This window comes from Pipra filicauda, unplaced genomic scaffold, assembly GCF_003945595.2.
Source record: "Pipra filicauda isolate LSUMZ 115617 unplaced genomic scaffold, ASM394559v2 scaffold99_size2403431_pilon, whole genome shotgun sequence".
In the NCBI taxonomy this organism is placed as follows: Eukaryota; Metazoa; Chordata; class Aves; order Passeriformes; family Pipridae; genus Pipra; species Pipra filicauda.
Genome location: NW_024105197.1, coordinates 395,261 through 408,453, shown reverse-complemented (window position 1 = coordinate 408,453; position 13,193 = coordinate 395,261). Strand labels below are relative to the sequence as shown.

Sequence of the window (13,193 nt, the reverse complement as noted above, 5' to 3'; positions counted from 1 at the left end):
CTACAGAATACTTTCTTAAAAGTTAAAAATGCAATCCTCATTTTTAGTCTGCCAGTTACAATTCCACTTTTTTTGGTGAAACAGATGAAAGGGACCAAGAACTTTAAAGTGACAGCAAAAGGACTAGTACTGAACCTTGCCTGGTGATTTAGGAATTAAACCTAGAGACTACCTTTCAGGAGGGTCATTGTTTCCCCCACCCACCCCTATTTTGTGTTCTAAATTTAAGGACAAAGTACCAAAATGTGTCTTGACAAGTCCTTCAGTATTAAAAACTTTTTCAATAATTGACAAATACATTTCCTTGTCTAGGACATGTAATTCTGAGAAATTAAACCCTAACGAGCATACTTGTTCAGCTCACATTTACACTTGCTTTGTTAGCACAGAACTTACAACCATTCATTGCAAGGAAAAAAAAAAAAAGCCAGCAGCACCAAATAATTTGCTTACCATTAGTTACCATAGGCATTTTTATTACATTAAAGCTTTAACATTTATCAGAATATTGGGTCAGGGAAGAGAAAGAAGGAGAATAACAAAAATATAATAAAAAGCAGGCTTGCTGGGAACTAATGTTTAGAAAAACTAACCCACAGAGTAGGAGCTTCCTGAAGTATTAAGTGTTGTAGCACCTAAGTTATCTGCAGCAGGTCATGATGAATCCTGGTAGTCTCATAACAGCTTTAAGTGTTGTTGAACAGTCCTTCAAAGCAAACACAACAAGAAAAAACAGGCAACCATTTATTTCTGTATTCCCCTCTTCTCCAGAACCATGGCTTTCCAGACAATGTCCTGCTAGGACTTCTGAGGTTCTCAGACATTGCAAAGGTCAAGGACCTTCCTGTAAAAAAGGCACACAGCTCTCCAGAATTTCATTTTGCACAGATGATTATGATTATTTTCACAGATACTATGCCAAAATCCCAATGTTTAAATAATTATGTTTAAGAGGTAGACTCTTCCTGCTGGTCACCTCTCACTAACCATCACAAAAGGGTAACGAAGCCAGACAATGATTCAAGAATTTCCCAATACGCTGATGACTACAAGTGTGTTGTGGAAGGATTCCCCATATACTTGTCATGTTTATTATCCCCTCCCTAGCCTCTTGCATCTGGCTAGTAAAAATCCAAGTAGCCCAACATGACAATTTTACCTTAGTATCCAAAACGAAAGTTTCAATTGATAAGCCAATAGCGGTAAATAAATAAAACAATAGTTACCACAGTATTCATCCCCAACTCCCAGACTATTAGTGGTCACAGTCTGAAAAAACCTTAGCTGATCATAATTAAAAGAAAAATAAAAGTATACATAAAATCAGCTGTCTTAGACAGCATTTTTATTAAAAATGAATACACAGACACATAGCAGCTTTTACAATAAAAAGTTTTTTAAAAGGCATCAAGTTGTAAGCCAGCCATTCAAAAAAGAGGCTTTGAAATGTTGTCTTCCACAGCATTTTTTGCCCATTTGTCACCAGGGGACAGATTACCCAAAGGACAACCTGGGACAGGAACTAATTTAAACTTCAAGCCCTTTTTCTGAACGGTTGATCAAGCATCACCCTCCGTAGCAGCATCTGGAGCACACTTCGGTGTTCTTTCAAGTGGCTGGTGTACTTGATCCATCTCTTTAAAAATATTTTAACATTCAATAAAACTATTTCAAATAGAGAGACTCTTCTGTCACATGAAAGCAAGGTTTCCTTTTCAGATTCCATGAAAGCTTATGAACTTCACTGGCAGCATTTCTGTAATGGAGCAGGAGTGAAAACCAGCAGAACAGGCACTTCAGCAAAACTGTTTGTCAACAGTTTCTAAAGTCATACTGATGGTAGTCCAGAAGACAGTTTCTTACTACTTTGTGGTGGTGTAAGGACACCAGTAGGGAAAGGTGAAGTCCTATTTTGCTCAGCCAATATGGCTTGTTTTGCTTGAGCTCTGTCCTGAAAGTACAGGAAAAAGAGAAAAAGAAATCTTTACTTTGGTATGTCTATGCAACAGATCAACATAATTCAGTGTTTCATAACTTGATAGACTGCCCATCTGGAAACGCATTTGTTTGTAACAACCCCCCTAACAGTAACTGATAAATCATATATAGTACAAAATAGTGACTTGTAGTTGTCTTGTAGTACAACTCAAAGAGATCATTATTAACTTTTGGAATCTGATGATTAGCATTAGGTATTCATAAGATACAAACATTCTGGTACCTTCAAGGAAGCAAAATCCAGAAACTGAACAGGACGAACTTTAACTTCTACTACAATTAAAGAATCCAATGAGAAAAACAGTTGCAACAGCTAAGATTAACCACAATTTGTTGGACAAGATTTTGATCCTCTGCAAGTTTCTCACACGAAAAACCACTCTTGCTCAACTGCTTGTCAACTACCACTGTCGCACAACATTCCCACAAGATCAGTCTCAAGTGATCAGTCTTTATTCTTCTCTTTATCAGAGAAGATTGGATTATCCGTATTTCCTATAGAGAAGGGTCTAACACATGGTATTTAAAATATCCTAAAGGGTAGAAATATGTTTCTGATTTCCAGGGTAATTATCTGACATTTCAGATGAGAGGCTGAAATCACAATCCTCTTTTTAAACTAAATACTGAACAGGTCAGTCCCAAGACAAGTCTCTGTCCCAAGAAATTTGGAACTGGAGTACAACCTTATGCCTTTTATCATCCAAATACACTCAGCATCAATCTGATAATACTTCACTTAAGTTTACTGTATGTTCTAACCAAAGAAGAAACAAGACTTCAGAGATTTCACAGACAGATTTTGTCCCCATCATGATCATCCATACCAGCAAATCAAAGCTGTTTATGTGCGTCTGTATATTGTGCAAATCTTCGGGAGCTATTCCGCTAAAGTGTTTGAGTTTGGAGCTTCCTACTTCCCTCAGAGCCATCGCAAACGGGACCATCCATTTCACGCATTCCTCTATCTCACAGAATTCATAGCCTGGAAGACAAGGCACATGCTTATCTGCCTGAAGGAAGACATAATGTTTGTCAGTACATCAGACATAGTTTATAAATGCCAGTACCTGAAACCTTCTGCATCAGCTCAGATGAAGAGAAGTGATACAAAGCAGAAGCTGCAAGTATTCCATATGTATATTCCAAGCAGCCAATATCCAGCACACAGAGATCCAAGAGCTACAAGACAATAGATGTTTAATGAGCATAGCACAAGAACACTTTTTTCCAGGTGAAGCAGCATTTGAAGGAAATCAGTCTCACCTCTGTTATTTGTACAAATATTTGCTGAGGATATTGTGGCAGCATTACCTCGTAAAGCTCGTTTAAATATGCAACTTGCATGTAAACGTTTAGCCACGATACAACTGTCAGTGGATTTAAGTTCCAGTTAAGAGCCTGAAAGAGTAGACATACACAAGACTTCAGTGTCAATAAAGAGCTCCTAACTTAAACCATGCAACTTTGTATACTCTAGATAAGAAGCTCTAATCCCAGTAGGTTAAGGGATCTTTGAAACACACTAATCAAATCCTCTCCTGTACCTCTTCCTGCTGACAGGGTCAGGGATCAAATCATTTTGTTAATACACACATACCAGAGGATACTTTGGATCACTTGTTACCTAGAGAAAACACTTTTCTAATGAATAAGAGAAACTGTACCTCTTAGCGCCACATAACATTAACTGAGGTGCTCTGCTTTTAGTCTGATCATGCTATACATTTTAAAAACTGAAGTGGAACTAATTCCACTTTTAAATAGTACCTTCATAATAATCAACTCCATACTGATGATTTCATCTTCTGTACAGGCTCCATCTGTAACATAGGCAAACTGGTGCAACTTTGGTGGATAAATTTCCTGGAAGACAGGAGATCATGTATCTAATTTGCGGCATAGGTTGTAACTAGTCTCATCTTAAATTAAAAAAAAAATTAAAAAAGAAATAAAAAGAACAGCCCACCACTGCTTCAACCTTTCAGAAGAGAGCAGGGGATGGGAAAGAACCACCTGCCATTTCCTAATCCTGATGTTCTCTTCTACCTTTAATAGACACAGATTTTTTGTTCATCATACCCTTCAACTTTCACTTTGGATGGATCAGTACAACCTGCATTATGCTTGACTACAGCACCACTGTGACTGTATCGTAACTGACATCCAGATTTTTTTAAACATCCTGAAGAAAAGGCCTTTTATCTCTTGCTTGAGAAGAGTAGATTGAAGAATAGATCTCCTAAATGACTAACAGTAAGAACCTGAAAAGCACTGTGTATTTTAATAGTTCAATTTGTTCCAGTAACTAAAAAATAGCTCAGACTACCATGCAGTAGGTATTCTACTGACAACAGAACTGCAACAAGTGGTCTCTGTATACAGCAGCCAGTTAAAAATTCATCTAGCAACAGCAGTCAAAACTTTATTCTAGCACTGAATTCTCTAATGAGATAAAACTAGCTAACATCACAATATAATTTTACCCACTCCTAAAAAAACAGGAGTGTTGAAAATAAAGGTCTTTTTTTCCTATCCCTCAGCTTAAAAAGACATAGCAACAAACTCCATAAAATCTGCCGAAACATGCCTAGTGTACAATGAGTGTGCTGTGTGTGCATCCACATTTTTATGTGCGAGTAAAGCTGGAGATACTTACCTCAAGCTTTGCTGCTATGAATAAAGAAGTGACACCAATAAGCTGCAATAGTGTTTTTACAACATCCTGTTGCGTTGCCATAAACCGATCAAAGAAATCTTGTGCTAAATAAAAAGTTTCTCTATGAAGCTTGTAGGCTTCACAAACCTGGAGAGACAACAGAGATTGCAAAGGTCAAGAGGAGTGTTAAAGAGTCAAAAACAGATGCTACAGATGTATTAAAAAAAAAGGACGATAGACATAAAATTCATACTGGTTTTTTGCTTCACTGCTATTGTGAAGTAACATGTTAACTAAGAGCATGAGTTAAACAGTTTCCTTTGGATAAAGATGAGTGCCACTACAGAAACTTGCAAGAAAAAAAAATAGATCATAGAGAAAACCCTTTTAGGAAATGCAAGCACATGTTCCAACAATGTCAGAACATTATTTCCTCATTTTTTGCAAAGATGCATCTTTCTAACATTTCAAAAGAGAAAATTCTCAGAGTACTTTAGAAGTAAGAGATGATGCCACCAAGTCATCCAGACAGCAAAAAAGAGTCACACAGAGAGGAGGTGTAGCACATTCCACATGTCAAAAACCGATAAAAAGGTTGTGAGATGATCTCTAACCTACCCCACCTTCGTTCTTACAGTGACTTTCACAATCATTTGTCCAACTTTTATCTGCAGCATGACCTTAAGAAGCTTACAGTGTGTTAGGCAAAAATTGATTATTATCCACTATCAATCTAAATGAATAACAGAATATATTGTCAGTTTGCAAACCAACTCAATACATCATATACTCTTTAAGTTTGGTGCAATTTATTGACAAAATTTAAGATGAATACAAGTATCTGGAGCTAAACGCAAAGATCGTGAAGTGCACTCGTGACAGTTATTAGTGCACTTCAACAAAAGCACACTTGAAACACTCACAACCACAGGAAAGCTTACCTCCATTAGCCAGTCTAGAAGGATTGTCCTCATTTTAGGTTGTAGCTGAGGATGCCTTTGCAGATAAAGTTTATCTCTCACATAGGTCTCTTCTTTGTTTATCATGTTTTTCCATACGTCGTCCCTGTTTGCCCAGCTAAGATAGATCAAGGTTTAGTCTTGAATCATCAGACAAGAGGAAGGTAGAGCAGCAGCAGAAAGCAGCACACTTACCCTAGAGCTGGTAATGGGGTGGCTCTGGTTGGAACAGCACTCAGATGTACAAAGCGAGAGTAATCAAGGCTAACTGGATCATCATCTTTATCCGGAGTAGGAATTAGCATATGGATATTCTCGTGAATGTTATTCCAGGACATCTAATAAATGAAATAGAAGATTTGACACTGTGCATTTTTAGATACTAATTTTAGTTGTAAGTAGAAGAAAAGACATTGGTATGAAACTATGACAAGCACTATGATTACCTCTTTAAATTGCATAGAATCACAGAATGGTAGAGGCTGCAAAGTCCCTCTGGAGCTCATTTTGTCCAACCCCCCTGCTCAAGCAGGGTCACCAAGAGCCAGTTACTCAAAAGCCTTCTGTACATGGTCCTGGGCATCTCCAAGGATGGAGACTCCCCAACTTCTCTGGGCAATCTGTGCCAATGCTTGGTCACCCTCACAGTAAAAAGTGTTCCGTGATGTTCAGAGGGAACCTCCTGTGCTTCAGTTTGTGTCCACCTCCTCTTGTCCCATCACTGAAAAGAGCCTGGCTCCATCTTCTTTACATCCTCCCTTCAAATATTTATATACAATTGATACAACCTCCATAAGCCTTTTTTCTCTAGGCTGAACAGTCCTAGCTCTCCCAGTCTTCCTTAGAGGAAAGGTGCTCTGGTTCCTGACTCATCTTAGTGGGCCTTTTCTGGACTCTTCCCAGTATGTTCCAGTCTCTCTTGTACTGAGGAGCTCAGAACTGGACACAGCACTACAGGTGTGGCCTCTCCACTGCTGAGTAGCTGGGTGTTGCTTAGAGTAGAGAAAGTTTGCAACTAAAGCTGAAGAACATTTACCCTGCTCTCCTTTTCAAGGACCACAACTGTTTCATGGAAGAATATCCAAGTCAGAGTCTCCTATTGTCATGCTGCATTTTGTTTTTACAAAAAACATACTTGCCCTCAGTTAAAGAACAAGCAGATGGAACTTTAAGACCCAAATGTGAGGTTGGGATTTCTGGTAAGGAACATGTAGATAGGATGCCTGAAATCACAGTTACATGTAAACCATCTCAGACAGTGAACACAGAAAAATAGTAGTTTATAGAATTTCTTACTTATTCATCTAGCAGTGTTAAAATAAAAGACCAAAGCACTTATGATCCGACTGTTTTCAGAATAAAGAAAGTGCATGTTAAGCAATTGCCACTAAACTATCAAGTTGACAATTTCATACGCAGAATTCTGCTAAGGTCTGCAAACAGACATCCAACTCTTCACCTGCCATGTCCTTTTATTTGGACTAAAACTTAAGTTTAGGTTTGCTTTTTCTCCTGCCTAACTCAAACAAGATCCAGTTGTACACGTCACGCAGTTCCCCGGGAAAATACTACTGGTTTTATTTGCAGTAGAATACAAAGCCAGCACCATGTCATCATGCCTAAGCAAATTAAAATCTGGCATTTCTGCTAAACAGTGAGGTCAGCCATTTTGCTGCAAACTGATCTGTTCTGCACCACTAAAAGGACAGAACTCCCTGACAAGATTTCTAATGTGCTTTTAAAAAATTAAAAAAAAAAATCAGAAGAATCATTAGGTGCTAACAAGCAAAATACTACATGAAACTTTGCCTCTCACATAGAAGCTTCCACACTTGATTCTTGCCCTGTCCTTCCTACAAATGACATCACTTTCCAGCAAAATGGCCACCTCCTGCACCAGCTTCAAAAACAGAAACCACTGGCTTTATGAAACCAAAACCACATTTCACAGTTTGCTCACAGCTAGGGCTGCTTTGTACTTTGAGTTACTGACACACAGATCAGTCCTTTTTCTTCTTAGAGTTCTGCATGCAAACCCAGCCATGCCACAATTGAATCTGAGTGGGGGAAGGCAAGAAGAGGGAATAGAATCTTTATATTAAAAATTACAGACTCCTTACAAACAGAAAATTTGAATCAAAGTGTCATATCAGCATTGCTTTAAGTTAATTTTTGTCCTCCCTCCTAAGTAGACTTTAGTCACATTTTGTTCTCCGAATTGCACAGCAAGCCCAGCTGCCAACAGCCTTTGCAGAAGTGCTGTCTTATCAGTTAATCAGCAAACCAACAGAAAAGCAGTATATTGTATAGTATCTATTTAAAGGTGCCTACTACACCAGCAGCTTCTGAAGGACCGGAGATCTGCTCCACAAAGTTCTCAAGGCTGACACCTCACACACCACATACAACAACAGTTACTGAAAAGATTTCACCACCCTCAATCTTCTACAATGAAACAGAAGTAAAGGTCAAGAGCCTTTTAGGTGTTATGAGAAGAAGGGGAAAACCAAGTTTTTGACTACATAATGTCACTTTACAAGACAACCAGGGAAAAAATGCTATATACACAAAAAGTATATAGCTTAGCTAGAGACAATAAGTAAACTAATGTACAGGGCCCTCAAAAGAAAGAGGCTACTGGGGAGGGTGACAGGAGTCTGAATTAGTGTAGGTGAAGGAACACCATAACTCTGGCACAGATTATGGTTGAGGGAACAAGCATTATCAGACTCTTGAGCCTCCGAAGCAGATTTAGCAAGACATTCAATCAAAAGTGAAAAACATGATACCAAGAAACTGCATTACATCACACCGTAACTGTAAGGAAATAGGAGCCACCACTGAAAAAAAGAAACAATTTAAGATGGAGAGGGTGTAAGGAAACCACGAAGAACTTCCTCTAGGCTTGCACAGAGCCAATTTGAAAGCAGGGACCCGTCAGAAAGCAAAGATGTTACCAAGAGTCTGTGCAGCCTAACAGAGGAAATACTAAAGTCCTGGGCTTATTTCTGAGGCAAACAGGAGCTGAAGTAGGATGCAAGCAAAAAAATCAGTGGGGACAAGTGACTCTTCAAATCTATATGGAGCCCAGCAGGAAAGCTTGGTGACACTCACACTAATATTCCAGATACAGAAACAATTAATCGGAGATACAGGTTGGAGAAATTAAACTGAGCACATGAGAAGGCTCCTCAGGAGAAGGAGCACCAAGAAGGGCAGAAGGTAGGTGACATGAAGTCCATCAGAGCAGTAAAGCCCATACAGCTCTAAACAACAAAGACGTGAGAGTTCAGTAGTAAGTTTTTTTAAAGCTCAAACATTACCAGGCCTCAGTTTTCTGCAGCATGTCACCATTCACTGATACATCAAACATTCATAGAAACACATCTTAGGAGCAACCTTCAGGATATAGGACAGACACAAAACAGAGCAGGTCATGACCACTGGGGTCATTGCTTACAGGCCAGGCAGAGCCTTCAGTGAAGAAACCACTGTAAGAACACAAGCTGCTGAGACACTCGTGTGTCTCAATGTGAGCCAGGAGCCACCAGAAGCAGCTTCCACAGATCCAGGTCAAGGAGGGCAGCAGAAGAGGAAGAGGATGACTCAGAACTGAATTCAAACAGCTAAGTCAGAGGATTTTCAGCATGAAAATCAAAGGCAGGGGAACAGGAGATGGACAGGCCTGTTTATCTCACCCTAAAAGCAGCACCTTGTAACAGAGACATCTGTATCGATCACTAGACCACAGCCCTAGTTTGCCCATCAGAAATAGTAAGACCTACAATTCCAGTCATTTTTCACTCACAGGATGCATTAGTTTGAAGTATTGGGTTTTTCTCTGCCATCGGAAAGGGATTCCAGAATTAATAAACAGGAGAGAGAAGAGCAACTGACATTATTAAGTTGTTCTAATTCTTTCTCAATGGCACAGGAACTTCTACTACAATATTGTCCTGACTCAGATTAGGCTCAAGTCAAGCTCTCAGCCTGGGTATTTACATTCTTTATTTGTTTGTCTGAAGACTTGTAAGCTGTTTGTCTGCAAGTTTTGTTTTTTTAAATTGGATCTTCTAAAGTTAATATGCATTAGTCAAAGATACTTTCAAACCAGTTGGATGGAGTATTTTGACAACACTGAGATCAGATTCCGAAAAATATTTAGTGAGAAACTGATCAACACTATTTCCTATTACTCCACCTTTACACATGAAAACATTAGTTGGTTTCATCTAAACAAACTAACTTCCAGATTCAATTCTCTACTTTAGATGGAGGTGGCCATGTAAGTTGTATCGCAAGTGCACAGACTAATCTAGTTAGATGAATTTTGTTTTACATGGAGCCTTGGAAGTGTACTCATCCACAGAAAGCAGCCAGAATTAATATGAGAATTGCTAGCAGAATTACAGCAGTGCTAGTTCTCTAAAATCAAACACAGAATTTATGCAATATTCTGCTGTCACAGACCTGATGATATAGCCACCCTTCATCACATAAAGGGTAACAGCATCCTAATTAAGAACTCAGGCCTTATGTTCCACAGAAGCAAACTAATGAATTGACTATGAAGATGTCATAAAGTGGGATGTGACCATGATATTTTGCTTTGTGGATAAACTAGTGTCAGTAAACAATTTATTTAATGTACAAGTCATGTGGTATGGGCTGCAGTGGATTTATAGCTGCTTGCATTTTAGAATTGTCATGTCTCAACAGAATAACTATCACCCTGGCTATCATACAAGCCTGCTATACTGCTGCTGGAACCGTAAACATATTCTCATTAGTGGTCCATGGCAATTTATATCAGAGAATAGCTTGTGTCACACCATAGACTGAAGAGCTGCTGCTGTGCAGCCAAATGTTAGCTTTTTTAACCAGATCTGTAACAATCTGGCTACTTTGTCACAACAAAAAAAACCCCTTCTCTATGAAGAGAAAGATACACAGATACCCGTATTATTTATGGTTTACAGAATCAAGGGGTCAAATCCCACCAGCATCCTATGGTTAACTCAAAAAATTCCCAAGTAAACATTTTTAATGCCTACCACCTAAATTATATAAATTTTAGCTTACCTATCACTCCTGAAGTATCACTAAATGGCTACCAAGCCAAGGACACAAACAAGAAGACAAAATTGGAAATCTTTATCTACTTTCAAAGTGGAAGGTCAATGTATGCAAAACATATTTCAAGTTGCTTTTCACTGTCTTTCAGGAAAAAGGTAAAATTGAGTCCCTCTTGAGATTTTTTCAATGCTACCTTATTATTATGCAATAAATATGCCCTAGAAGGCCTTGCTGAGCTCAAACAGAATGAATCTTTTGGTGAAGGAGAAAGCTGTGGTGAAGGACAGGCAGCTCTTCCTTGTCAGAAGTGAGAAATTAGTTTAATATACTGTGCAAAAGAAAGACAGAAGGGAAGGAGAGATCCCCTCATTAAATGCTCACCATTTGAGCCCTGCTTAATATGTTGACTGATAACTAGTGTACGCAGTTGCAACAAGCAGAGGCCATTCCAAACAATGATGCCCATCTGTTATGGTACCACTTCAGTCTTAGAACTTCCAGCTGCCACTTCTGGTTAGATGTGCCACATTATGCACAGCCTCACGTACCAAATGAGTGCAGCCTGCACACCCCGGTCCTGACTTTTGCAACTTAAGTATCACCCTGTGTGTGCAGTGACGGGCTGAAGTCTCAGTGACAGTGACTGAGCGAGCCTGTGTGTGCATGCAGACAAAAAAAAAGGAGGGGAATAAACGAATAAACCTGTTCCAGAACACAGGCTACTCTGTTTTATTTAGAGTGGGCATCTCAACGTACATGCTTTCAATACCACACACCAACGTGGCATGCAAGACAGATACCAAAAGCATCTCTGCTTTGAAGAGTACAGAAAGAACATAAAAGGAACTAGAGGACACCCCTAAAGGTAGTTTTCAGTTCATAACTCAGATCATTCCAAGTGTTTTACTGAGAGAACTGGCAATGGTCATTATCAACCTCCACTGCAGGATTGATTTTCCCGGTGACTTTACAGAAATTATCCCTTCATTCTACAGAGAAATGAAGCTTATTTTACCATGTCATTAGCACCTAGTATACACTTCAAAGTTCTAATCAGGAACTTTGTCAGTATAATGACCCCTGTCAATGGGAATCTTCACTCTGCCAGGTGACAAAGTGACTGCAAAGAAAACCATCTCAAGAGATGATTCTGTTTACGTGCTTAAGTGTCTCCTGTTCGGCCAGCAAGCTATATGAGAACCACTGTACTTTTCCAACTCTCTAGAGAAGTCAGGGCAGAGTAGGCCTAAATGCATAAAAAGACTTCTCTCAAGTGCACCCTTGCAATCCCAGGACATTTAAACATACCTAAGTATTATCATGTTTCAGACCAACACACCAGGCCTTGTCTCTTGCAAAGACTCCAAAGCAACGTGCATGAGCTGAAGTGTTTTGCAGGCTCCATCACCAGGGCCTACAGTCCCCCTTGCCCACTGCTATGCACCATGTGGCAGCTGCGTACATGTTTCACCACGTCTGCAATAATAACGAGGCACTGCAAAACAATAACAGGGCTAAATAAGATTACCAGAAGCCAAATCAATTACCTGGTTTGCACACTGCTTTTTTCTAGTCAGCTCCATCTTGGCAATTTCTTCATCGGGATCCTGTAAGAACTACAAAAAGCAGTATATAATTTCCGGAGCACAAACCGCGGGACCAGCAGCTGTTGGTCCCCCAGGGGCACATCCCCGCACCCCCAGCGCGGTGAATGGCCCCGCACCCCAACAAAAGGCGGCGAGGGCCCGGGCGCAGCCATGGGCAGCGGGCCGGGCCCGCACTCACCGTGGCCACATCAGCTTTTCTCTTGCGGGCTCGCATGGCCCCGTCCCCACCGCCGTCCGCCCTGGCGGGGCCCTTCTCGTCCGCGCGGTCACTGCCGAGAGAGGGGGAGCTGAGCGGCCGCGGAATCCTCGCGGGGGTGCCCGCGGGGCGCTCGGCCCGCAGGGCCCGGCCCGGCACACTCACCTCTGCCGGCGCATGGTGCCCTCCGGGCCCGGCCGGGGCGGGACGCGGAGCCCACAAAGGGTGGCGGAGGCGCGGAACGGGCCGGCCCCGCCGGCTCCCCCCGCCCGCCCGCGCTGCGCTCACTCACCGCCGCGTCGGCCCCTTTCCCGGCCGGAGGAAGCGGGTGCGTCGGCGGGTGGTCGGCGGGTGCGGGGGGTGAGCCGGCGGGGCAGGGCGAGGCGGGAGCGCGGGGCGGGCGGGCTCCGCCGGGCGCCTCCTGCCCCTCACGGCGCGGCCGCTCCGCTCCGTGCGCGCAGCGCGCGCCGCGCCCGGCGGGACATTTAAACGCGCGGCGGCGGCGCGGGGCCGCCCCCCCCCCGCGCACGTGGCCCCGCGCGCGGGGACGGGCGGGGCGGGGCCGCCCGCGCGCGGGAGAGGCGCGGGGCCCGCGCGCGGGGCTGGAGGGGCGGGGCCGCGGCCCAAAGGGGCGGGGCCAAGAACGAGAGGGGCGAGGCCGGGGAGAAAGGGGCGGGGATAAGGACGAGAAGGGCGGG

General features: G+C 41.9%; 1 protein-coding gene across 3 annotated transcripts; it reads right to left on the bottom strand.

Annotated features, from left to right (window-relative positions):
* Positions 1–1,312: 1,312 nt before the first annotated feature.
* On the bottom strand, positions 1,313–12,880 carry CCNE1 (cyclin E1). 3 transcript variants are annotated; one of them, XM_027729598.2, is made up of 11 exons: positions 12,661–12,880; positions 12,478–12,586; positions 12,240–12,308; positions 5,812–5,954; positions 5,599–5,734; positions 4,658–4,804; positions 3,769–3,864; positions 3,265–3,399; positions 3,069–3,180; positions 2,826–2,983; positions 1,313–1,951 (listed from the first exon to the last, which is right to left on the bottom strand). In XM_027729598.2, exons 1-11 carry the CDS (start codon positions 12,672–12,674, stop codon positions 1,829–1,831), a joined length of 1,242 nt encoding a protein of 413 aa, XP_027585399.2. In that variant the 5' UTR covers positions 12,675–12,880; the 3' UTR covers positions 1,313–1,828. The 3 variants fall into 3 exon arrangements, with proteins under 3 accessions (XP_027585399.2, XP_027585400.2, XP_027585401.2); XM_027729599.2 differs by having other exon boundaries at positions 1,536–1,951; positions 12,478–12,568; XM_027729600.2 differs by having other exon boundaries at positions 1,536–1,951; positions 12,478–12,568; positions 12,788–12,870.
* Between the last annotated feature and the right edge of the window lie 313 nt (positions 12,881–13,193).